The sequence below is a fragment of the Oryctolagus cuniculus genome, chromosome 16 (assembly GCF_051225735.1).
Source record: "Oryctolagus cuniculus isolate XC-2025 breed Fujian yellow rabbit chromosome 16, ASM5122573v1, whole genome shotgun sequence".
NCBI classification, from domain to species: Eukaryota; Metazoa; Chordata; class Mammalia; order Lagomorpha; family Leporidae; genus Oryctolagus; species Oryctolagus cuniculus.
In genome coordinates, this window is record NC_142882.1 from 44,260,431 (window position 1) to 44,287,555 (window position 27,125).

General features: G+C 45.6%; 1 protein-coding gene across 7 annotated transcripts in view; it reads right to left on the reverse strand.

The window, feature by feature from the left end:
• The window catches only part of CRPPA (CDP-L-ribitol pyrophosphorylase A), a 325,693-nt gene that overhangs the window by 205,466 nt on the left and 93,102 nt on the right, over positions 1–27,125 (reverse strand). For all 7 annotated transcript variants that reach the window (XR_519724.5, XM_051832566.3, XM_002720852.6 and 4 more), the window contains 2 exons: positions 18,622–18,726; positions 11,528–11,573 (listed from right to left, as the gene is read on the reverse strand). Coding sequence is in view for 6 of the 7 variants with exons in the window: in XM_051832566.3 (XP_051688526.2) it covers positions 11,528–11,573; positions 18,622–18,726 (151 nt within the window). In the remaining variant the exon portion in view is untranslated. The remainder of the gene's footprint in view (positions 1–11,527; positions 11,574–18,621; positions 18,727–27,125) is intronic.

Genomic DNA, 27,125 nt, shown 5'->3' on the forward strand with positions numbered 1-27,125 from the left:
CCTGGCTGGCATCTGTTGCCACTTTCATGGAGTTTGGGTTCGTCTGAGCCTGCAGAGCAAACTTGGGTGGGCTCAACCCACTTGTTCGATCCAAGCACAATACCTCTTTGTTAACTGGGTGTTTACGAACGTATCAGTCAACCCTGTGTCTTGTGGCACTGATTAATAACGCCACTTCTAGAAACGTTTGTCTTGCACTCACTCACAGAAGGAGCTTGAAAGAGTTAAACATGAAAAAACAATGACCAAATCCAACTCTCTACCACAGAAGAAGGAGTATCAACAATGTTTTGTCGTACAAAAGTTGTGCCTGGGTACTTCAAAAAGTTTGTGGAGAATATAATGAAAAGTAAGTTTACTTTGGTGGGAAATATTTTGAAATCTGTACTTTTCAGATTACACACATTTTCTGTAAACTTTTTGAAGATTTCTCACAGGAGTAAAGTGTGATTAAATGTGTATTTCAACACAGGCCATGTGAATGATAAATGAGTACCACTTTCTATCCATATGGCCTATCATCAACAAATTCACCATGAATGAAAATCCATGTAAACGTACTGCTGAAATAAATTAAGCTTAAAAATAAAAACTACCTAGGGGCTGGTGTTGTGGCATAACAGGTAAAGCTGCCGCCTGCAGTGCCGGCATCCCATATGGGCACTGGTTCAAGTCCCTGCTGCTCCACTTCCGATCCAGCTCTCTCCTAGGGCCCGGAAAAGCAAGAAAATGCTCCAAGTACTTAGGCCCCTGCACCAGCGTGGGTGACCCAGAAGAAGCTCCTGGCTCCTGACAGGTGCAGCTCCGACAGTAATGGCCATCTGGGGAATGAACCAGCAGATGGAAGACCTCTCTCTCTCTCTCTCTCTCTCTCTCTGCCTCTGTCTCTCTGTAACTCTTCCTTTCAAATAAATAAATAAATCTTTAAAAAAAATAAATAATAAAAAATACCTAACATGGAAGAAAAATCAGATACAGAGACTTAGTATACACCACAACTTGAAGATTTTAGAAAAGGAAACACAAGTTAAACAAGATTTTTTGTTTCTCCTAATATCGAAATTCCCAAAGATGTTGACCTGACTTTAAATTAAGATGGGCCAAAATATGCAATCTATTTTGTTGACTGTAAACCTGAGCGGACAAAATGTTCTTGCAAGACATGACACAGGGGCTGGCAGTGGGTTAAAACCCTGGTCTGAAGTGCTGGCATCCCATATGGGCACTGGTTTGAGTCCCAGCTGCTCCACTTCTGATCCAGCTCCCTGATGATGCACCTGGGAAAGCAGTAGAGAATGGCCAAGTTCTTGGGCTCCTGCACCCACATGAGAGACCTGGAAGAAGCTCCTGGCTCCTGGGTTTGGACTGGCTTAGGTTGGGCCATCCTGCCATTTCGTGAGTGAACCAGTGGATGGCAGATTTCTCTTTCTGTCTCTACCTTTCTCTGTAACTCTGTCTTTCAAATAAATAAAATAAATGTTTTAAAAAAAGACATGAAATGGCCGGCACCACGGCTCACTAGGCTAATCCTCCACCTTGCGGCGCCGGCACACCGGGTTCTAGTCCCGGTCGGGGCGCCGGATTCTGTCCCGGTTGCCCCTCTTCCAGGCCAGCTCTCTGCTGTGGCCAGGGAGTGCAGTGGAGGATGGCCCAAGTGCTTGGGCCCTGCACCCCATGGGAGACCGGGAGAAGCACCTGGCTCCTGCCATCGGATCAGCGCGGTGCGCCGGCCGCAGCGCGCCGGCCGCGGCGGCCATTGGAGGGTGAACCAACGGCAAAAGGAAGACCTTTCTCTCTGTCTCTCTCTCTCACTGTCCACTCTGCCTGTCAAAAAATAAATAAAATAAAAAAATAAATAAAAAAATAAAAAAAAGACATGAAACATATTTATCTGAGAAGTCATTTATAGAGTCTAAAGAAAACTAAACAATAATTACATTAGAATATATTTTTTTCAATTTGTATTTCTTTTACTTGAATGGCAGAAAGAGAGAAACAGATATACCGGGAGCTTGCTATATAGCCCTGTGCTGGTTCATTCCTCCAAATGCCCATGACAGCCAGGGCTGGGCCAGGTCAAAGCTGAGAGCTAGGAACTCAATCCAGGTCTTTCATGTGAGTGGCAGAAACCAATCACAAGAGCCTTCACTGCCACCTCCCAGGATCTTCATTAACAATCAGGATCCAGAATCAGGCACTACAACACAGGACACAGGCACTCCAGGCAGTGTCTTAACTACTATGTGAAATGCTCACGCCCAGCATATAATTTTTGAGCAGCAGTAACTGGTATTCAAGGGACAAAGCAGTGCAGGAGAGACACGTTCCGGAATACCAAGCACTCATATCACACCATGTGCAAAGTGTCCTGCTACAAGAGGAAAAGTGGCATGCCTGCATAATGAACACTGAACCACCTAGGTTGCCAAAAAAATTAAACAGTACTCAGCCTACCATTTTAACCCTTTTTTTAAAACCCTTTTTATTTTTATTCTTTCTCTAAGCATGCATAGAAATCAGCCATTTCAATAGTACAGTTTTCTTTTTTAGTTTTTTTCTTTTATTTATTTACTTGAAAGAGTTACACAGAGAGAGAAGGAGAGGCAGAGAGAGAGAGAGAGAGGTCTTTCATCCGCTGGTTCACTCCCCACATGGCCACAATGACTAGAACTGCGCCAATCCAAAGCCAGGAGCCAGGAGCTTCTTCCAAGTCTCCCACACAGGTGCAGAGGCCCAAGACTTGCATCATCTTCTACTGCTTTCCCAGGACGGAGAGCTGGATCAGGAGTGGAGCAGCTGGGACTCGAACCAGCACCCATATGGGACGCCGGCACTGCAGGTGGTGGCTTTACTCATTAAGCCACAGTGCCAGCCCCAGTAGTACAGCTTTCTTACACACCTGTGATGCTCCAGAAAGCCACCCTGTGTCCTCAGGCAAGCACTGGGAATAAGGTCTCCAGTCTTAACTGTATGATCTCTCTCACCAGGCCAGCTACAAACACAGTTTCTACCCAGAGGAATGAGAGCTGGGTAGGCTGGATTTTATAAACCACTGGAATCCCCACCCATGGAGATACTGAAGCCAGTGTCCACTATAGCATCAAGCAGAGGAGCTGCATGATGTGTGGAGATATAAAATGGTCACAGTCAGACTCCAGAGCAATGCAGACCGGAGCTTACATTGTGAATCACACTCTTATTCACTGTGCAACCCACAGGAAAGGATCAAGCCTGAGCCTCGATTTTCCCTCTTACAAAATGGAAGCAATGACATCTGCCTTACAATGTTATTTTAAAAGAACAAATGAGACATGAGACAACATACAAAAGGCACAGTTCACAATAGCTAAGATATGGAATCAACCCAGATGTCCATCAACTGATGACTGTATAAGGAAGCTCTGGTATGCACACACATGCGCGCGCATATGTGTGTGTGTGTGTGTGTGTGTGTGTGTGTGTATACAGAGAGAGAGAGAGAGAGAGAGAGAGAATGGAATACTACTCAGTCACGAAAATGAATGAAATCCCATCTTTTGCAACAAAAGTGATGCAACTCAAAACCATTATACTTAGTGAAATAAGCCAGTCTCCAAAAGACACATACCATATGTTTTCCCTGACCTGTGGTAATTAATAGAGTACCAAAAATGTAAAATATATAAGTGAAAGTCACATTTTGGGATTTGATTATTGTTTACAGCCCTTGTCTCCACTGTTAAGGAACAGTGTGTTTCACTTTTTACTGTTTGTTGAACTCTTCACTTGGTGCAGAGATAATTGTATGAGTATCACGTAAACTGAAAGTAGACCATTGTAAAAATTAAAAGATGGAAAGAGGAAGGTGGAGGGAGGGTGAGATTATGGCTGAGAGGAAGGGTAGGGTGGGAAGTATCACTGTGTTCCTACATATGTATATAGGAAATTAGTTTACCTTAAAACATTTTTAATTAGTTAATTTTAAAAAGACACCTGACATGAGAGCTATGTGTTCAAGTCTTAGTTTTCTTTATTTTTTATTTTTAAAAGATTTATTCATTTATTTGAAAGTAAGAGTTACACACAGAGAGAAGGAGAGGCAGAGAGAGAGAGGGAGAGGCAGAGAGAGAGAGAGAGAGGTGTTCCATCCGCTGGTTCACTCCCCAGTTGGAGCTGCACAGATCTGAAACCAGGAGCCAGGAGCTTCTTCCAAGTCTCCCACACAGGTGCAGTGGCCCAAGAACTTGGGCCATCCTCCACTGCTTTCCCTGGCCACAGCAGAGAGCTGGATCGGAAGTGGAGCAGCCAGGATTCGAACCAGTGCCCATATGGGATGCCGGCATTGCAGGTGGGCACTTTACTCACTACACCACAGCACTGACCCCTATTTTTTTAAATTCTTTATTTATTTAAAAGGCAGAGTGACAGAAAGAGAGAGAGAAAGGGACAGACAGAGAGAAAGATTTTCTGTCTGCTGGTTCACTCTCCCAAATGACTGCAACAGCCAGGTCTGGCCCAGGTTGAAGTCAGGAACCAGGAACTTTATGCAGGTCTCCCACATGGTTAGCAGAGACCCAAGTACTTGGGTCATCATCCGTGGCCTTTGCAGGTGCATTAGCAGGGAGCTGGATAGGAGGCAGAGTAACCAGGGCTTGAACTGACACTTTGACAAGGGATGCTGACATTACAAGCAGCCGCTCCACCCACAGCACCATATCACTGGACCCCAAGTCGTAGCTTTAAGCATCAATAAAAGAACAAACAATCTGCTCTCAAAAGGAAAAGAATAAAGGCACAAGGCAGAAACAGGCATACTGGATCCCAATATGCATCTGTTGGGAGCAGGCACAGTGGTAAGGGAGGAAAGAGCTGCATCCTCCGCATCCTCCCTTAACTTGTAGAGCCCGTAGAATCTATGGAAAGAATGTAGCTGGAGCTGTTGGCGTATCACACAATTCAATGTGATACGACTCAATGTCAGCAGACACCAAAAACAAACAGAAAAAGACACTTCTGCAACCCCCATTGAATCACAATCTGAAACAGGTTCATTCCACATGACAGGCAAGGCTGAAACCCAACGGCTTCTTAGAACCAAAACAAATGTTTCCATATATTACTTTGGTGGCAAAACTGGTGCTGAAAAACAGATTAGAAGCTCTATAGTTTCTATGATGGCACTGAGTGCTGAGGTCTCAAATCCCCGGGTATGGGATGCAATGCAACAGATCCTGACGGTGCAGAGCATTCCAAATTCCAGATCACAGGGAGCCCACAGTGCCAGGCAGGAGAATCCAAACTTGCTTACAGGTAAAAGGGGGAGATTGCAGGAAAATTACCCTCACAGAGACCAGACTTCAGAATTTTCTATCTTCTCAACCCAGCACTTGTTCTAGAACTTGTGAATGTGCTATAATATGGGAGCAGTGACAGTACACACATCACTGAGCTCTTGAAGAAGAGATAAGAAGATAATACACGTGGAGTGCTTCAGGAAACATCCAGTACAAAATAATAGTAGAACCCCCCCCCCCAAACGACTCTGGACATGCGCTAGGTATGATGGTCAACCTTATGGATCCTCATCTGGGCTCAGATGGCTGGCAAAACACTTCTGGGAGGGGGGAAGGTATGTGTGTGGGTGTGTGTGGGGGGGGTGTGTGTAGGGGTTTCTAGCAGAGATTAGGATTTGAAGGGCTGGAGTGAGTAAAAGAGATGGTGCTCACCAATGCGGAAGGTATCACACCACCCTTTGAGGGCCTGGATGAAACAAAAGGCAAAGGAAGGAGAAACTCTGCTTCTGGTGCTGGCCGAGCCCCCTGCTCCTGCCCTAGGACATCGGTGTACCTGGCTCTGGGGTCTGCACTGAGATTGGGACACACACCATTGGCTGCCCTGGTTTCAGGCTTCTGGTCATCCCACCAGCATCCCTGGGCCTCTGTCTTCCAACAGGAGATCCTGGAACTCTGCCTGCACACTCACACGAACCAACCCCTCACAACTCACCTTTCCACAGACCTACCTCTATGTGTACCTGCTCGATTTTGTTTCTCTGGGCAACTCTGACTAACACATGGGGAGAAACGCGTGGCTCAGATCATCTGCTGTAACACCACATTTTGAAATCTCAGTGTCTTCAACGGTCCAAGAGTTTCCCTTTCTCTGTGCCCAGGGGTATTTGTGTTATCACAAAACACTGAGTGCACATCACGAAGACAGGGGGTGACCTCAGGTGAAGAAATAAGCATCTGGAGCTGTCAAGAAGAAGACATGATGGGGCCAGCACCATGGCTCACTTGGTTAATCCTCCGCCTGCGGCGCTGGCATCCCATATGGGCACCAGGTTCTAGTCCCGGTTGCTCTTCTTCCAGTCCAGCTCTCTGCTGTGGCCTGGGAGGGCAGTGGAGGGTGGCCTAGGAGAGCAGTGGAGGATGGCCTACGTGCTTGGGCCCCTGCACCCACATGGGAGACCAGGAAGAAGCAGCTGAGTCCTGCCTTCGGATCAGTGCAGCGCTGGCCATGGCGGCCATTTGCAGGGTGAACCAACAGAAGGAAGACCTTTCTCTCTGTCTCTCTCACTGTCTATAACTCTACCTGTCAAATAAATTTTGAAGAAGAAAGAAGGAGGAGAAAGAAGGAGAAGAAGGAAGGAGGTGGAGGTGGAGGGGGAGGAGGGGGAGGAGGTGGAGGAGGTGGAGGAGGAGGAGGAGGAGGAGGAGGAGGAGGAGGAGAAAATCCATGCAATGTCATTTAGGACCAAGTGACCATGAGAGGCAGCCCAGAGAAATGCTTGTAGAATTTACAGTCTGGGGGCCGGCACTGTGGTGCAGTGGGCCAAGACTCTGCCTGCAGCTCCGGCATCCATATGGGCACCAGCATCCCATATGTCCAAGCTGCTTCACTTCCACTCCAGCTCTCTGCTATAGCCTGGGAAAGCAGCAGAAGATGACCCAAGTGCTTGGGCCCCTGCGCCTGTATGGGAGACCTGGAAGAAGCTCCTGGCTCCTGGTTTCAGATCAGCTCAGCTCTGGCAGTTGCAGCCATTTGAGGAGCAAATTAGTGGATGGGAGACCTCTCTCTCTGTTTCTCCCTCTCTGTGTCTACAACTATACCTCTCAAATAAATAAATAAATAAAAATCTTTAAAAATAATTTATTGTATAAACTAATTAGTGACTGGTTAAAATGTGGATCTGATGAATTGGGGCAGGGCTGGCGAGTCCACCTTCAAGTGCTCAATGGTCACAATGCTGCTGGAGCTAGGGTGCTCCCTGAGACGATGGAGGGCCCCAGAGCAACACGGGAACCTCCAAGGGAAGTCGCAGAAACACGAATCCAGCAGCGGGGTAGGGTTGTTTTTTTTTTTTTTTCTGCCAAGAGCCATTTGGACATTTATAACATCATATGCAAGCCATACAAAGTACCATCAACTTAAAACTTAGCCTGCTGTAGATGTATTGAATTCTGAGTCTTGCCTGTGAGGTTGCCTTGGTGGGGCCAGAGCAAAGGCCTTCTCGGGCCTTCTATAGCTCGTGGGCTGGACACTCCCCAGGCCTTCGGGGGTGAGCAAACTCCTGGAGTTTGTTGACCTGCATCACCTGTTTACACCCTGCCAGTCAGATGATCTTCCCTGAGAACAGAACGCTTCTAAAATAACCTTAATATAAAAGTACCGCACTAGAACCTGCCCCCTACATAAGAAAAATGATTTCTTAAATCAGATCTCCTTCCAGCAAATTTAAACTGTAAAACGTAGGCGTTTATGTTTTAAAGAAGTCTGTTCCAATCATGTGTAGGTGCAAAAGTACTGAAGTTTGTAGACCCCTCAGTTGAACCCCTGATTAACCATTCACAGAAAAGATTGCTTCCACTATACCTTGGTCACACAGCTATGACCCTGTTAAAAAAAAAAACAAATTGAGTTCTGTGTTTCCTTGTGTTGAGAAACTAACAGAAAGCACATCATGGTTTAGCCATTGCCTACAGAGTAATATTTACACGTCACCTGGTGGATACATAAATATATGTCAACATTTTGATTTATAGCTATAGATGCTTTGTTTATATACACAGGTGCACAAATTACAGTACGTTAATGATTTGAAACACAATACCTTGTAAGACAAGGAGTTTGAGAGCAAAATGCACATGTAGTATTATGATCAGAGGAGATATTTCCGTCTTCTGAACGTGCAGCCAATTTGTTATCACATAGGTGTTCACAAAATTTTACATGAGCCAATGCAGTCACAGTTAAGTGGTTCTTTTCTACTTCAGTAAAAGTTTGAGTTTGAAAGTTCACCTCTCTTCTTTTTTTAAAAAAAAGATTTATTTATTTATTCTAAAGTCGAAGTTACAGAGAGAGGGGGAGAGACAGACTGTTTGCTTTTTAGGCTGAAGCCAGGAATCAGGAACTTAATTTGGGCCTCCTGCGTGGGTGGCAGAGCATCCAAGCATTTGGGCCATCTTCTGATACTTTCCCAGGCCATTAGCAGGGAGCTGGATTGGAAGTGAAGCAGCCAGGACATGAACTGGTGCCCTTATGGGATGCTGGTGCCACAAGCAATGGTTTTACCCCCAATGCCACAATGCCGGCCCCAGAAGTTCACCTCTCAATCGAAACCTTGAGCATAGCCATAATCTGTTTTCGAACAAGTCCATTACAGACACATTGTAAAGCACTACATTTGCCTCAGAACTGGGGTGAACACCCCAGGTCTTATGGGGTCTACATATTTTGAAAAAGTGGTTCTCACTTTGGGGTAATTTTGTCCCCTGGGGGACACTAGGCCATCATTGTGGGGTGAGGATGAAGGATGGATCTTTGTCACAACTAAGGGAGGGAAACAGTGAAGGGTGCACTGTATCTGGTGTGCAGAGGCCCAGCATGGGCTGAACAGCCAGCCATGCACCCAACAGCTCCAACAAAAAAGGGTCACCTGGCATGAAACACACCATGACAGTGCCCAGGCTCGGAAGCCCCATGCCAAGGACATAGGCTACAAGAATCCAGCCTGGTGGTCCCTGGTGCATCTTGGCTACATTCTCAGCATTGCTAAGCACAGTAATACTTGTGGAATACAAAATGACCTGCCTCTGTGCAGCTGGAATGTTAGAGTTATGAATGTGAAGAAGGGACAACAAAGGACTTATTACACGTGTCACATCTAAAACTATGCAACAAAATTGCAACCATTGCCAGACCAAAATGGGAATTTCAAAATTATCCAGTCCAATGGCGCTACCTTGAGAAAGCAATGTCCCTCCAGGGGAAGATGCTGTCCTATGTACTGATGGGACAGCATTAAGTCCTCTCAAGAATAGAAAGGAAATGGCTTGAGGCCAGATTTCAATATAAATGGTGAAGATACCACATCCCCTGGTGATGGGTTTGAGTCTCAGCTCCAATATGTGATTCCAGATCCCCTGGGTGATTCCTGCTAGTGTGCACCTGCTGAGGCAACAGGTGATGGCTCCAGTACTTGGGTCCCTTCCACCACCAAGGGAGACCCAGACTGAGTTCATGGCTCTCAGATTTGGCCTGGACTGGCTCCGGATGTTGTGGGCATTTGGGGAGTGAATCAATGGATGACAGATATCCATCTGTCTCCCCCTCCCTCCCTCCCTCTCTCTCTCTCCTTCTCTCTCTTTCTCTCTCTCCCCCTCTCTCTCTATCTCTATCTCTATCTCTCTCAAATAAAATAAACTTTTAAGAATAATGAAATACCTTTACAATATATATCATTATTAATATGTAGCATGTATTACCCCCATAGCCCATCCTGGAGTAACAGTGTTCAGCTCTGGCAGCTGACTCCAAATTCCTCCTAACGATAACCCTGGAAGACAGCAGTGATGGTTCAAGTAATTGGGTGGGAGGCCTGCATTGAGCTTCTGGCTCCTGAAGCTGTCCAAACACAGCCCTAGCTGTTGCAAGCATTTGGAGAGTAAATCAGAAGACAGGAACTCTCTCTCTCTCTCTCTTTCTCTCTCTCTCTCTGCCTTTCTTCGCCTCTCAAATAAATAAATGAATGAGTTTTTAACAGTTGTTAATATATCACTGTGACTATTATTACTGTTTCACTTCTAACACAGTCTCAACATAACAGACTTCTATCAAATGAATGAAGTATTTCCTTTGTGAAAAGTAAAACCAGGCCAGAGCTGTGGCAGTGCCAGCATCCCATAGGGGCACTGGTTCAAGTCCTGGCTGCTCCATTTCCGATCCAGCTCTCTGCTATGGCCTGGGAAAGCAGCAGAAAATGGCCCAAGGCCTTGGGCTCCTGCACCCACGTGGGAGACCCCAAGGAAACTCCTGGCTCCTGGAGTGTGGCCATTTGGGGAGTGAACTAGGAGATGGAAGATTCTCTCTATCTCTCTCTGTCTGTTGCTCTCTTTTACAGAGTTACAGAAAGACAGAGGCAGAGAGAGAGAGAGGTCTTTCATTCACTAGTTCATTCCTCAAATTGCCACAATGGCCAGAGTTGGGCCAATCCGAAGCCAGGAGTCTGGAGCTTCTTCCAGGTCTCCCACACAGGTGCAAAGGCCCAAGCACTTGGGCCATCTTCCACTGCTTTCCCAGGCTATAAGCAGAGAGTTGGATAGGAAGTGGGGCAGCCAGGACTCAAACTGATGCCCATATGGGATGCGGGCGCACAGGAGGCTGTGCTGGAATGAGAAGGCCATGCCAAGATGGCCACTGGCAAGCGAGCGTCAGTTACTCAGGAATGGCTTTGAAACCCACCTGGCAATGGAGCCTGCCTGGCAACAGGCTGTGACTGGATGGCTTCGGATACTGCCTGGCAACAGGCTGTGATTGATTAGGGCATAAACTGCCCCTTGACCAGATTGGCTGCCTTGGCTATTTAAACCGCTGTACTAACTGAAATAAACGAGTCTGCAGGCTGCTCGCCTCTGGCCCGCTTTCACCCGACTTCTGGTCTGTGTGGTGTGTGTGGTGACTCCACACCTCTTGCCCCCACCATGCTCCTCCTCTCAGCATGAATCCACAGCAACAGGAGGCAGCTTCACCGGCTTTGCCATGGCATCAGCCCCTAATTTTTTTCTTTTTTTAAGATGTATTAATTTATTTGAAAGTAAGAGTTACACAGAGAGAGGAGAGGCAAAGAGAGAGAGAAAGGTTTTCCATCCAATGGTTCACTCCTAAGTTGGACACAATGGCCAGAGCTGCACCTATCCAAAGCCAGGAGCCAGGAACTTCTTCTGGGTCTCCCATGCAGGTGCAAGAACCTAAGGACTTGGGACATCTTGTACTGCTTTCCCAGGCCATAGCAGAGAGCTGGATCAGAAGTGGAGCAGCCAGGTCTCAAACTGGCACCCATATGGGATGCCGGCGCTTCAAGCCAGGGCGTTAACCCGCTCCCCCCCCCTTTTTAAATTACTTTCAAAACACAAACAAGAGATAGATATCAAAGGCCCACAGACATTGATCCTTCTAAGACTGCAGGGATTTAAGCTGTCATCAGAAATTCTGAGCTGGCTTATGGTTTTGAAACACAGGAACTTAACGATCATGAGGCCAAACTTACCCTTAATAATCGACTCTGCAGCGGACAGATCTCGTTTGTAGGTCACCTGAAGGAGAAGACAAGCCTCATTAGACTTTAACCCAAGTAGGAAGCAGTGTGCCCCCAACGAAACTTCTCAAGTGTACAGAAGCTATAGAGACAATACGGACACACTCCAAATTAGAACAGCATCAGCAAACTCACATGAAAATACATGCTAGTTCTACAAATGGTTGAAGATGTGTTTTCTAATCTTCAAAGACTGTGAAGCACTGGTGGCTGAAATCTTATGAACATAACTGAAGTATTACAGTAAAAGGAAATGTGATTGTATATAAATAGAAGTGTTGGCATTACTGTTTAACAGTAAGGTTTATGCAAGAAAGGAAGGGCTGGGGGGACGAAGTCTGTGCATTCCAAAAATCTCCAAGCTGCACTCCTAGTTGAAATGTGATAATTCACAAAGATCAATTCACTTTAAAGAGGACTTCTTTCTCAATTGAGTATACCTTTATGTACACAGACAAGGTTCGCCTTTTAAGATTTTTCTTAAAATGTGGCTCTGACATAAAGTGCATATCGGGTCCAGCCACGTGCCTAAGAGCAGTGGGGATCTATCCTTGCACACAGCTTCCTTGTAACTGCCCCTGCTCCTTGCTATGCAACCTTCCCTATTGACAGACACTCCCCAGACCCACCCAGAGAGCCCAGCTGGACAACGTGTAAGTGCACTGCTTTGCAGAATCAGCCCTCCTGCATCACAGGACTGAGAGATGGAGAACATAACAACCAGTATTAATAAGGACTCTGAGTTCTTAGAAGCCCCTATGTCAAGTACCCAGATGCTTACGATGCAAATGGTCTAAAAACCCACTTTGATAAATATCCACCAAATTAATAACAAACTTGGGCATTCTTCTTCCAGATTAGCTCATAACTGGATCTGTGCAGAAACTTCATTCAGCTCAAGTGGGCCAGTGCACTTAGAACCTCCTGCTATCCTTTCCTCCTACCAAGTAAATCGTGGACAACTATACCTTACCCTCTGGAAATAAAACAGCAGCTAATGGGGTAAGACACAGAGGAAGTTGCTTGAGTATTCAACCGTTCTATTAAAATCAAATGTGACACCACATGTTTTCTGTAAAACAAACACATGCCAACCAAAACTATTGACTCTCAGGAGGAAAACTCTTGATTAACGATGTAATTCTGCTACATGTTGGGCATCCCCGATCTGAAAATCCAAAACCTGGAGCTTTTTGAGCATTTAAGTAATACTCAGTAAATTTCAGATTTGGGGGCATTTAAGATTTTGAATTTTTGGATTACAGATGCTAGACACATGAAGGCCACACAAATATTCCAAAATCTCAAAAACTCTGAAATCTGAAACATTCCTAGTACCACACATTTGGGATACAAGATACCCAACCTGTATCTGGAAAAAAATAAATAAAAACAGACATTCAATGTCTACATCATGCATTTCACCAAATTTTATTGATTTATTCATTTGATGCAAAAATATTTATCAAATACTATGTCCTAGGCTCTGCTCTAAGTGTTGGTAATACAGGAATGAAATGTGTAAACAAAGACCCCTCGAGAAAGGGTATAAAGTTGAAGAAAATTAGTTTAATTTGTCTTGAAAATCTGAAGTTAACTAATTACATGAAATCAGGCCTCATTACTAGCTGCCTTTTAAATGAGAAACATTTTCTACAGTAATTGCTAATGCAGGATAAATTGAGACTGGAAATTAAGGGGAAGATACTAATTATCGTAATTCAATTTACATTCGCCCTTGCCTTCTTTGAGGTGTAAAACTACATTTTAGGTGGCTCAGTGAGTTCAGCGGCCACTTGTAACACTGGCATCCTATATCAGACTGCCGTTTGAGTTCCAGCTGCTCCACTTCCAATCCAGCTTCTTCCTACTGCACCTAAGAAAGCAACAGCTGATGGCCTCATGATGCTACCCAAGTGGGAGACTGGGCTGGCGTTCCTGGCTCCCAGCTTCAGCCTGGCCCAGACTCAACTGTTACAGCCATCTAGAGAGTGAACCAGTAGATAGGACTTCTCTCTCTCTCTCTTTCTCTCTCTCTGACTCTCCTTCTATCACTCTTTCAAATCAATAAAATAAATCTTTTAAAGAAAAGTGGATTATAACTGGAATGATTGGAAAACTGTCATATTTTCATAGAGAAAATTATTCTGAAATACTAAAATGACTTTTCTAGAATACTTGCAAGAACTAATTTTTGCATTGGAATCAGTCTTATCAATAAAACACATTTTTTAATCACCTAAAGTTTTTTGTTTCTCCTGTAATATTCTGTAATTAACTGTGTAGACATGAGGGACTCTCAAACACCCTTTCCTCTGTCAATTTGGTCCTAGTATAGCCTCTGGATATACAGCCTTTTGTGGCTTTTACTAACAACGTCTTCATAAAGCCTTGACAATGCCTCAACTGTACCTCTTAATACATATTAATTTAATGAAAATAAGCTGCAAACTTTCAAAGAATTCTTTTTAAGAATAGCCTTAATTTTTCTCTAAAATGGAGCTAACGCATTTCAAAGGGCCTATTACTGAGAAATGTTGCAATTCTGAATTGCTACGTTACTCATTCTCCCAGCTTTTACGGTAAGACGGGTTGCCCTTTACTCACTCTGCTTTTATAGGCACAACGGCAATCAGCTTTGAAGTGGATTTTCTCCCATCAGCGTGGTGGTTTTCTTTGACCTTGCACAATACTCTATTATGGAAAATAATTACCTAACAAAAGCAATCAGCCCTGTAGTACTGGAAAAGAACTGCAACCTGTTCATGTACTTGTTTGCTAACTGCTCAATGGAGAACAGTACAGGTACGCTGTGCAGGTGCGACTGTGGCCAGATGTCGGCCACTCACCTACTTCAGCTCTATTTTGGTCTATTTTGTTTGATTGTATTTCTGTGGAATATTTCATCTGAGTAATGCTTGCTTAAATAAATATATATTATATAAATATATATGTTATATAAATATAAGTGTGTATATATATGTGTGTGTGTGTGTGTGTGTATATATATATATATAGGTATAAAGCCATTGCCTGCAGTGCCAGCATCCTATATGGGCGCCAGTTCGAGTCCCAGCCACTCCACTTCCGATCCCACTCTCTGCTATGGCCTGGGAAAGCAGTAGAAGATGGCCCAAGTGCTTGGGCCCCTGCACCCACATGGGAGACCAGGAAGAAGCTCCTGGATCCTGGCTCTGGATCAGCACAGCTCCAGCTGTTGCAGCCATTTGGGGAGTGAACCAGCAGATGGAAGACTCTCTCTCTCTCTCTGCCTCTCCTTCTCTCTCTGTGTAACTCTGACTTTCAAGTAAATAAATAAATCTTTAAATTATTATTATTATTATTATATAACTCAGTAGGGAAGAACCCCTGAAACTTAGAACTGCAGACCTAACTGTCTTCGAATTGCTAGGCTAGGATTCACCCAGCTATCGCAAGGTGCATTTGGGCTAGGATCATGACACAAGCATTTACTGCTCTTTCCAGACTGAGACACTAAATATTAAAATAGACATTTCAGAACAGAGCTGAGGGGGCCACAGACACCATGGAACATTGGTTAAGCTACCACTTGCAACGCCGGAATCCCATATCTGAGGGCAAGTTCGAGTTCCATCTTCTATTTCCAGTCTAGCTCCCCGCTAATGCTCCTGGGAAAGCAGTGGAGGATAGCCCAAGTACTGGGGCCCTTGCCACCTATGTAGGAGACCTGGATGGAGTTCCTTGCTCCTGGCTTCAGCCTGACCCAGACCCGGCCATCATAGCCTTCTGGGAAGTAAAGCAGCAGATGAGCGATTCGCTCTTTCTCTCTCTCTCTCCATCCTTTCCTATCTCCCATCTCCCTCCCTTTCTCCCCTTCTCTGTTACTCTGCCTTTCAAACAATTAAATAAATATTAAAAGAAAAAAAAAAGGAACAGAGCCAAGTCCAGTGGGCCACCATCTTCCTTAAGTTAAGGATGACTCAGTGTTTTTAACCTTTCCTTCACAGGAAAATGAATGTGTGACTCCAATAATTAGAGGAAAAAGTCAGCAAAATTTACATTTTACAAATACAGCATGTTTTAGCGATAAATATTTTTGACGGTTTACTTCCATTTCTTCAATTATGTACATCTAGAAAATTCTCTTCTTCAGCATGGATAACTATATGAAAACCTCTAGAAAAGAAGCAATGTCACCACATTGTATCCTTGAGGTTAAAAAAACAAACAACAAAACTATTTTGCTTCTTTTATTTTTAAACAAAGATCCTAGAACACTTGGATCTAAAACAAAAATGTAGTTCCCTTCAAAAGGAATCCTCAAAAGTCACTGCCCCCAGTAACGCTGTGATGACACAGACTCTACACAAAGCCCTTTTTTTTTTTTTTTTTTTCTGACAGGCAGAGTGGACAGTGAGAGAGAGAGACAGAGAGAAAGGTCTTCCTTTTTCCGTTGGTTCACCCCCCAGTGGCTGCTGTGGCTGGCGCACCGCGCAGATCCAAAGCCAAAAATAAGGGACAAGCACAGCTCCAAAGGACTGAGAGTGTTGCACAGACTAGAGGAAATCTTGGCTGGCGGGAATGTCTGCAGAGTCTGCCCAGGCGCCGGCACGCAAGGGAAGCGGGAGGGTGGGTCCTAGTGCAGGAGCCAGCCCGACCCCTTTGGTGGGGTTCACTGTTTTACGGAGGAGAGTGGGGTGCTGTGGTCATTCCAGGGGGACAGTGGACTCTACCCTGCATGGCGATTGGAAAAACCTGACCTGATGAGTTCTGCAGACCCCAGAGGAGCCAGCAGAGGAAAGCTGCCATTGACCCTGGATGCTTCTTCTGTACATTCACTCTCATCAAAATACATACGCAAAACGCAAAAGAGCCGTCTTCCTGGAATATCGAGTGGCAGCTGAAATGAAAACCCTTCCTGCAGTCAGCCAAGATGTCCAATCACTCTTCATACCATGATGGTCTGAGCACCCTGACTTCCATCACACAAGAGAGGAAGACCCCTCCGCATCTCAGAATTCACTCGGCAAAGCGCCTCTCTCTCATGTCCAATGTGCCACTCGCTGTAGACTTCCGGATCGTGTTCCAGGTACGCGGCCCTGACACCTAGGTCCAAAACCAGGCGCCACACAGTAGTACTAAGGCTTTTTTTCAGATCCCAATTTTTTAAGGATTTTTTTTTTTATTCATTTGAAAAGCAAAGTTACACAGAGAGAGAAAAAGAGACCTTCCACTCACTGGTTCACTCTCCAGATGGCTGCCACAGGCAGGGCTGGGCCAGACTGAACCCAGGAGCCAGGAGCTTCTTCTGGGTCTCCCATGTGGGTGCAGGGGTCCAAGGACTTGGGCCATCTTTTACTGCTTTCCCAGGTGCGTTAGCAGCTGGATTGGAAGTGGAGCAGCCCTCATAGGGGATGCTGGTGTCACAGCCAGCGGCTTTTCCTGCTGTGCCACAGTGCCGCCCCCAAATTATTTTTCAAATGACAGCAAGTTTTGGAGTTAGTACAGAATTAAGACACTAATTTCAAAGTATAGATTCCATTTTTTGTGGCCTCAGAAACAATTAAAATGCTCTCTATTCACACCAAATAAGACCACAAAATTAAGAAATGAAAGCCTATAGAGTGCCATCAAAGGAACTAAGTAAGGGCTAAACAGATAAGAAAATACTGAAAAGATGTTTGCAGCCAAATGATTTCACTCCCACTCAACAGAAAAAATGTAGTATCTAAAAAATGAAAGAAAAAAAAAACACCCAGTAACTGCTATTTGTTAAGACATTTTGTCCAACTGCAGGCCTCTGAGAGTCCAGGCTGCCTGTGAAGCACCTCGGTCTTCAAAGCTCATTCATCAGAAGCTCCCTCATTCATGAGATGCCAGTCCCCGGTAGCCTAGAGGAGTGTCACTCCCTTGGCAGGTGTTTCCTAGGGCTCGGGAGACCCAGTGTGACAAACCCGGTGGCTTCCAACAATGAGACGTGCTCTCTCACAGCTCTGGAGCCTGGCAGTCTGAAACCAATGCACGGGCAGGACCACATTCCCTCGACAGGGGCTGTGGGAAACGTTCCTTCCTGGTTTCTTCCCAGCTTCCATGGTCACTGCCAATGTGTGCTGTCCCAAGGCTCGCAGATGCGTCAGCCTGGCCCTGGCCTCTGTCCTCACACAGCCATCTCTCTGGATCTGTGTCTCCTCTCCTGGTCTTATATGGGTTTAGCTGCCCCCTGACTCCAGGACAACCTCATTTTAACTTCACTACTTCTGCAAACCAAATAAGGGCATATCCATAGGTGCCAGGAGCTGGGACTTGCACATCCCTTTAGAAGGGCACAAGCCCACCCACCCACAGAGCAGGTGTCACGAGACTCATCATGGGGCAAAGAGAGGCACTGTGGAAAGGGCAACCACATCTCAATGCGCTGACATTTATCGCACAGAAAAGGGAGCAAAGAGTAAGATATATCTGAGGACTAACATTTTTTGGTGAGAGACAGAAGTAAAATATGTGCATTTCAGCAGGAAAAAAAGGGAAAAGAAGGGGAGGGGAGGAGAGGGGAGGGGAGGGGCGGGGCGGGGCGGGGTGGGGAGAGGAGGGAGAGGAAGGAAGAAAGAAAGAAATGTGTGAAAATGCGAAAGAGGGGCCGGCGTGGTGGCATAGAGGGTAAAGCCAAGCCTGCAATCCTATATGGGCAGAAGAACTGAGCCTTACCCTTGCCACAAGAAAGGGTTCACTTCCTCCTGGGGGATAGAGAGCAGGTCAGCCACTGGGTCAGAACTGGGCAGACACTCTCCCAGCCCAGGGAAGCTGGGGCAACCACTTCAGGCCTTGGAAGGAAATGTGGCTCTCATGGGACGCGCAGAAGTAGCTTCCACTCAACTGAGTGGACGGGACAGAGCAGGCAAGGAAAAGAGGAAAAGTGAATAAAACAGAATTATCTCAAGCTGTGTTGTCTTCATGCCAAGCGACTCCTTAATGGCTTCCTAAGCGCAGGGAGGCGCCTCGTCTTCCTGTGATTTCTCTACCACCATGAAACACTAAGGGGCCAGTGCCAGTACCACTCCTCTTACCTTCCACAGGTCAGGTGATCCCTCCACAAGTTTGGCTTTAGTGTCACTGTACTTTAGAGCCAGTTGCAAACACTCTGTTCCAAATTCCAGGTCATAGTCGCTACACTGTTTTAGAAAGAAAAGCAGACACACACAAGAGTTAATAAGCTAAAACACGATTTTAAATAAAAAAAAAAAAAAACACCTCACACACCATTGAAGCAGCTAATGATTTGGTTATAAAATAATCATTCCTAGACCCCTATGAACAAAACAAAATAAAATGAACAGTAAAAAGGAACAATGCAATCATTCGAAGAATTCCAAACCTCTTCAAGAGTTCCAGGTGTCAGATAAGTGTAATACTCAATTTCCTTTGCTCACTTGCTATCTTCCCAAACCCACTGATAAAAATGCCTAAACCCATGGCTGGGGATTGCTGTATCAGAACTTTAAATACATTGGTTTATAAAACTCAAATCCCAGCTGATGAAGAAAGGGAAGAGAGGATAGGGGATTAGATGGGGGGAGTGAGGGAAGTGTGGGTGTCTTCTTGAAACTTTATCTATGGAATGCATGAAACCTCTCTTCATATTAATTTAAAAAAATTTTAGGGGCCAGCGCTGTGGCATGGTAGGCTAAGCCTCCACCTGCAGCACCAGCATCCCATATGGGCGCTAGTTTGTGTCCCAGCTGCCCCTCTTCCAATCTAGTTCTCTGTTCCTGGCCTGAGAAAGCAGTGGAAGATGGCCCAAGGCCTTAGGTCCCTGCACCCATGTGGGAGGCCGGGACAAAGCTCCTGGCTCCTGGCTTTGGATCAGCCCAGCTCAGGTCATTGCAGCCATCTGGGGAGTGAACCAGTGGATGAAAGACCTTTCTCTCTGTCTCTGTCTCTCTCTTACTCTGCTTCTCAAATAAGAAAATAAAATCTTTAAAAAACATTTTTTTAAAAAACCCAAATCCCCTATTTTATATTTACATCATGGTACTTGCTAGTCACAGTTCTCTCACTCATTTTAATATTTAAAATATCACTAGCTCCTTTTTAGAAGATTTACACTTCGTTATTGAACATGGAAACAATTCAGTCTTTCATCATGAGAAAAAAAATGCAGTGGTCTCACTTACACTCAGGAAAATGTCCACGAATGCCTTTCAGCACTCTTAGCAGAGGTATCAAAACAGCTCAGCAAGAACACAGTTCGGCTGAACAGTACTCACTGAGTGCCCACCCTGACTCTGAGCTCTGCACAAAGTATCAGCTACTGAAAAGGTGGATGACACCCGTGCCGTGTCCACAGCGAGCCAGGTTCTGAAGGGGAGGCTGACTTTTAACCAGTGATGTGCCCCAGAGAAGGCCACGCTGAGGGAAGGGTCTGTAACTGCAGGGTTCAACCATGGATAACACTGGGAAGTGACACTGCTAAGCTCAACAGTAGCAAAGTGGCAGAGCTTGAAGACATTCTGCAGGTGTGCATTCTTCAAAAGGGCATGACCATCTAGAAGGAGGACTTCATGAAGGCAACACATATGGCTAGGGCATTTAGCACCCTTTGCTGAAGCAAATGCCTACCTATAGTAGCCTGTGAAATCAACAAATAATAGAATCATGGAGAGTCCGAATTTGACCAGAAGAGTCTCGGTTCACATGTTATTCTGTTTGGATATATCGCATGACACATATCCTAGTTAATTTCATATTTTGGATGCCAGTTGAACATCCTTAATATAAAATACTCTGTAAATAAGCCTGTCCCAAAGGGACAAATACCACGTTTCTCCCTGATCTGTGATAACTAATGGAGCACCTAAAAGGCAATCTGTAGAAGTGAAATTGACACTTCGAGAAGCAATGACTTGAGCAGTCCTTGTCTTGAATGTTGAGGAAGTTTTTTTCTTCTTCTTCTTAATAAAGAATGGGACTGGGAATGGGAGAGGGAGGAAGTGGTGGGGTGGGAGGATGGGTATGGTGGGAAGAATCACTATATTCCTAAAGTTGTAATTATGAAATTTTTACTCATTAAATAAAAGGTTTCTTTGGGATAAAAAAAAAAAAGCTATTTTTTTTTTTGACAGGTAGATTTAGACAGTGAGAGAGAGAGACAGAGAAAAAGGTCTTCCTCCCGTTGGTTCATCCCCCAAATGGCCGCTATGGCCGCCACGCTACGCTGATCCAAAGCCAGGAGCCAGGTGCTTCTTCCTGGTCTCCCATGCAGGTGCAGGGCCCAAGCACTTGGGTCATCCTCCATTGCCTTCCTGGGCTACAGCAGAGAGCTGGACTGGAAGAGGAGCAACCAGGACAGAATCCAGTGCCCCGAGCGGGACTAGAACCCGGGGTGCCAGCATTGCAGGTGGAGGATTAGCAAAGTGAGCCGCCACGCCGGCCAAAACATTTTTGAGAATGCAAAAAAATAAATCTCCATGGTTGCATTTGCAAATAAAATTAAATACTCTGAAATTCGAAAGTTTGATCACACATATGAGGCCACAAGTGGAAAATTCCATACTATGTAACTTTGTTTCATGTACAAAATTATCAGGATATTGTGTAAAATTACCCTCAGATTATGTGTATGAGATGTATATAAAACAAATCCTGAGTTTAGCTTTGGGTCTCATCTCTAAGGCAGATCATGATGTGTAGGCAAACATTTCAAAACCTGGAACAGCTTTCACCCTGACCACAGTGGATAAGGGGACCTCAGGCCAGCATATCAAATCTCAATGACCCAGCAGCACGGCATTACCCAGCACATGAGTGAGGTGTGCACAGGTGGGAACAGTTTTCTCTTTCACTGATGGTGAAATCCTAAAGACAACTACTATAACCTTGATTCTCTTTCTGACCTGCAGGCAGGACAGCAAACACATCCCCGGACAGTCTTTTTTTTTTTTTTTTTTAAGATTTATTTATTTACTTGAAAGGCAGAGTTACAGAGAGAGAGAGAGAAAGAGAGAGAGAGAGAGAGCAAGGTCTTCCATCCGCTGGTTCACTCCCCAGATGGCCACAACGGCCGAAGCTGCGTTGATCCAAAGCCAGGAGCCAGGAGCTTCTTCCGGGTCTCCCATGCGGGTGCAGGGGCCCAAGGACTTGGGTCAACTTTCACAGCTTTCCCAGGCCATAGCAGAGAGCTGGATCGGAAGTGGGGCAGCTGGAACTTGAACTGGCGCCCTGAACAGTCTTTTCTTTCTTTTTTTTTTTTTTTTTTTTTGACAGGTAGAGATATAGACAGAGAGAAAGATCTTCCTTCCATTGGTTACTCCCCAAATGGCCACCATGGCCAGTGCTGCGCTGATCCAAAGCCAGGAGCCAGGTGCTTCTTCCTGGTCTCCCATGGGGGTGCAGGGGCCTAAGCACTTGGACCATCCTCCACTGCCCTCCCGGGCCACAGCTGAGAGCTGGACTGGAAGAGGAGCAACTGGAACTAGAACACGGAGCCCATATGGGATGCCAGCGCTGCAGACGGAAGATTAGCCAAGTGAGCCATGGCACCAGCCCACCGTGGACAGTCTTAAAAGTGCTCTCGGATTGCACACTGAGAGGAGCCCACAAGACCAGATCCTTCCTTCCTGGTGTGACACAGCCCACACGCAGTGCACTGTACTAGCCCAGAACTCAATGGCTTGCAGACTGCAGCAGCCTGTGGGACTCTAATCACCATGGCCAATGGGAAGCACAGACAACTGCAGGTTAAGTACATGGGAAATATGGCCAGGAAATGGGGGCCAGGTAATCTCAGCAGAGAAACTAGTCTGAATTTATCACTGTGTTGGGTGTTCTTTTGTAATGAGCCTGTCTTTAGCTATGTATTTTTTTAGCTCAGTGCTAAAATATTAAAGACTAATTTTTTATTTCTCAAGAACATTGACAATGGATTTCAGCTGTTCTTAAGATAAGGAAAACTGCTGGGGTCGGCACTGTGGCGTAGTGGATAAAGCCAACGCCTGAAGTGCCGGTATCCCATACGGGCGCCAGTTCGAGTCCCAGCTGCTCCACTTCCGATCCAGCTCTCTGCTGTAGCCTGGGAAAGCAGCAGAAGATGGCCCAAGTCTTTGGGCCCCTGCACCACGTGGGAGACCTGGAGGAAGCTCCTGGCTCCTGGCTTCAGATCAGCGCAGCTCCCGGCATTGCAACCAATTGGGGAGTGAACCAGCAGATGGAAGACCTCTCTCTCTCTCTCTCTCTCTCTCTCTCTGCCTCTCCCTCTCTCTCTGTAACTCTGACTCTCAAATAAATAAATAAATCTTAAAAAAAAAAAAAAAAAAAGGACTTAAAACCCAGGAGAGCTCAGGTCACAGGACAAACCAGGAGCCCACAGTCTAAGAAAAGGGCTGCCTCGCCCAGGCTGGAAAAGATGTGTCCACCGGCTCAGCTGAGGCAGAACACAAAGGAAGAGAGGCTGCGTGCCACAGAGCCACGTGAGAGGAAATCAGCTAAAAATCTCAACAGATTGCTGAAGTCTGGTTAGCAGCCACTGAAGAGAACACAGAACCCCTGGAAGCCACATCCACAGCAGGTCATAGGTCCCTGCAGGCTCCTCTCTGCTGATCCCCTACTAGGGATTCACGAAGTGGCATCCTATTTTCTGAAATTGACTGTGATTAGACACATATTCCAAAGTCAAGGTAATCATTACACATACACACACATACCAAAAAAAATAATAATAATTAAGTTGCAATTAATGACTCAATAGCAGCGACAAAATGCAATCATAAAAATTGCTTCATTGATCCAAAGGCAGGCGGGAAAAGTAAGAAAATAAAGCCCAGATGGAGCAAATAGAAAGCCAGGAAGACGGTGACTGTAGACGACAAAGTTAATACTGAGCAGCTGCACACAGAGCTCGCTGCCTTTCACCAGCCCGCGCAGGAGGTCACAGTGGCATCTACCGCGAGCACACAGATGCTGGGAACCCTCTGCCTCCCCAGGGTCTAGCAGGTCTCTCCTAAAGCAGAAGCCATAAGGACACATATCAGAGGCCCTGGACACAAGGGCCAACCCAGCCATGTGACAGTAACCAAGACCCACCTGCAAAACTCCCCACATCCAACCAACCAGTCCCTACAGTTAGAACACAAGCAGAAAACCCAGCTCTAGCTGCCACCCAGGGAAAGACTAACATGGAAGATAAGGTCAAAGGGGCAAAAGCTGAAAGAGTGGGCATTATAGAACAGCAGGTTAAACCCCTCCTGGGTAACTAGCACTCCATATCGGAGTGCCTGAGCTACCACGCTTCCCAATCCAGCCCCTGCTAATGCACCTGGGAGGTAGCAGACGATGGCTCCAGTACTTGGGCCCATACCACCCACATGGGAGACTGTGATGGAGTTCCTGGCCCTTGGGTCCTGACTGGCCTAGCCCCAGCTGTTGTGGGCACTTGGGGAGTGAACCAATAAATGGAAGCACACTCTCGCTCTCTCCCTCTCTCTTTCATTCTGCTTTTCAAATAAAAAAATTTTTGATAAAAAGGAAAAATCTATAGCAATTTGAAGAAGATGAACTGTGCAGTTTAAGAAAAAAAAGACCACTAAGAAACCTAGAAAGACGAAGTATTTATAATCATCACATAAAACACAGTAACAATATATGGACTTCGAAAAACAATTTATACCAAGGTAAATGTATCCATTAAATTCATTTTCCACAAATTCTTTGAGGTTGCATTTTATTTTTAAAATCATTATTATCTTATCTTCTTTTTTTAGGAATAAGCTTACCAAAACAGTGAGCAGAAATTTTTAAAATGAGTTGCCTTGGAAACAAGAAACACCAGAGAGATAACTTTTTAAAAAGATGATCACATTATAATCCCTTTAACTGACAATATAAAAGTATTATATCCTAATTAAAAGTGTTTTATTAGTAACAGAAAAATAGAGTAATATTTAATAGTAGAAAATTAAAGCAAAAATTAATTGGATGAGTCATTTATAAAATTAAATATCCAAGTGAAAAGAAATTGAAAGGTAGGAAGAGAGGTGGAAAAATAGGTAAGAAAACAACCAAATAATTCAATATATTCCAGAAAGGAGATTCATGAATTCTCAGACTGAAAGAATTTGTGGAATACAGAAGCTCATAGAGGAAAACACACCAAACCCAATTAGCAACAAAAATTCTCTTCCAAAGAAGCAGGAATGCAAGCGGGGCAGGACTTCTGGGTAGCAACAATGAAAACAAGAAGAAGCGCCTGGTTCGTCACAATTGTAAAAGTAATGGCTTTCATCACCAATGTGTATTCTGCCCTTGTTGTTGGATGAAACAGTCACCAGATGCCATCCGTCTGGGTGATGGACGGGGTTCCTGACGTCACAGGTGTCCTTACTGATTTTCTGCCTGGACCTGTCGGTTCTGACAGAGGGGTGCTGAAGTCCCGGCTGTCACACTCGATTCCTGTATTCCAGTTGTGCTGGTCTCAGCCTCAGGGATAATAGGCTGCGCTGTGGATGCATGCACCACGACCCCTCCTCCTCCCTGACAGCCTCCTGCAACGGACACAGCTGCTCCCCTCTGCTTTTGGATCAGAGCTATCAGGGCATCTTCCATCACCCGCTCACTTTTCACCCAAATGTGTTTTACACTAAACACAGGCATCCTGTGCTCAAAAGAGCTGGATTTTTTTTAATCCACTCTGATAATGTTTATATCACTGAGGTTCAGGGTGATTACTGCTTTCTATTTGCTCCCCTGGCTCCTTGTTCCTGTTTCTATCTTCTACCCTTTCTCTGGCTTTTGTTGTTTTTGATTTTAAGATTTTATTTTATTTATTTGAAAGAGTTACAGAGAGAGGTAAAGACACAGAGAGAGAGAGAGGTCTTCCATCCACTGGTTCACTCCCCAAACAGCCACAATGGCCGGAGCTGAGCTGATCTGAAGCCAGGAGCCAGGAGCTTCTTCCAAGTCTCCCACGCAAGTGTGGGGGCCTACGGACTTGGGCCAACTTCTGGATCAGAACTGGAGTACCTGGGACTCAAACTGGTGTCCATATGGGATACAGTGCTACAGGCTAGGGCTTTAACCTACTGTGCCACAGCACCAGTCCCTGGCTTTTGTTTTTTGTTTGTTTGTTTGTTTTGACAGGCAGAGTGGACAGTGAGAGAGAGAGACAGAGAGAAAGGTCTTCCTTTTTGCCATTGGTTCACCCTCCAATGGCCGCCGCAGCCGGCACACTGCGGCCGACGCACCGCACTGATCCGATGGCAGGATGCAGGTACTTATCCTGGTCTCCCATGGGGTGCAGGGCCCAAGCACTTGGGCCATCCTCCACTGCACTCCCGGGCCACAGCAGAGAGCTGGCCTGGAAGAGGGGCAACCGGGACAGAATCCGGCGCCCCGACCGGGACTAGAACCCGCTGTGCCGGCGCCACAAGGCGGAGGATTATCCTAGTGAGCTGCGGGGCCGGCTCTTTTGTTGTTTTAATTCAACATTTATAACCTAACTTTTTTCTTCATAGCATAACACTTATACTTTTCTGAGCTCTTTTTTAGTGGCTGCCCTAGATTTGCAATGTACATTTACAACCATTTTCAATATACAAGACTATTTTCTTTTATTTTTAAAGATTTATTTATGTATTTGAAAGTCAGAGTTACACATAGAGAGGAGAGGCAGAGAAGAGAGAGAGAGGTCTTCCATCTGATGATTCACTCCCCAGATGGCCGCAACGGCCAGAGCTGTGCCGATCCAAAGCCAGGAGCCAGGAGCTTCCTCCAGGTCTCCCACGGAGTGCAGGCCCAGGGACTTGGGCCATCTTCTACTGCTTTCCCAGGCCATAGAAGAAAACTGGATAGGAAGTAGAGCAGCCAGGTCTCATCAGCACCCATATGGAATGCTGGTGCTTCAGACCAGGGCATTAACTCGCTGCACCACAGCACCGACCTCTACAAAACTATTTTCAAACAACACTGTGCTGTTTCACCAGTAGGGCAACCACCTTAAAATAGTGGCTCCCTCCCACACCTTCCATCACTGCTGTCATTCATCTCTCTGTACACATACACAACTGAGCACATCACGAAGAATGAGAAAACTAAGCGTTATTTTACCTGCAATTACTGCTTCAACAAAGCACTCTAGATCCAAGGCTCTGACCTGTATCATTTCCTGCTCTCTAAAGAACATCTCTCAGCATTTAAGACAGCTCTAAGGGTAAGAAATGTCCCAGCCTTTTGTTTCTCTGAGAAATGTTTTTTTTTTTTTTTAAGATTTATCTATTTATTTGAAATGTAGAGTAACAGAGAAGCAGACAAGGGAGAGAAAGAGAATCTTCCATCTACTGGTTCACTCCCCAAACGCCCACACCCAACTACCTGGGGTATCATCTACTCCTTGCCAGGGTGCCCCTTAACAGGAAGCTGGATCAGAAGGGAAGCAGCCGGAACTCAGATCAGCACTCCAGTATGGGATGTGAGTAATCCAAGCGGCAGCTGATTTGCAACATGGATGCTGGAGTCAGGCAGACTTGAATGCCAACAGTGGTGCTGCCACGGAACAAGCGTGGGACCCACAGGAACGCTATTT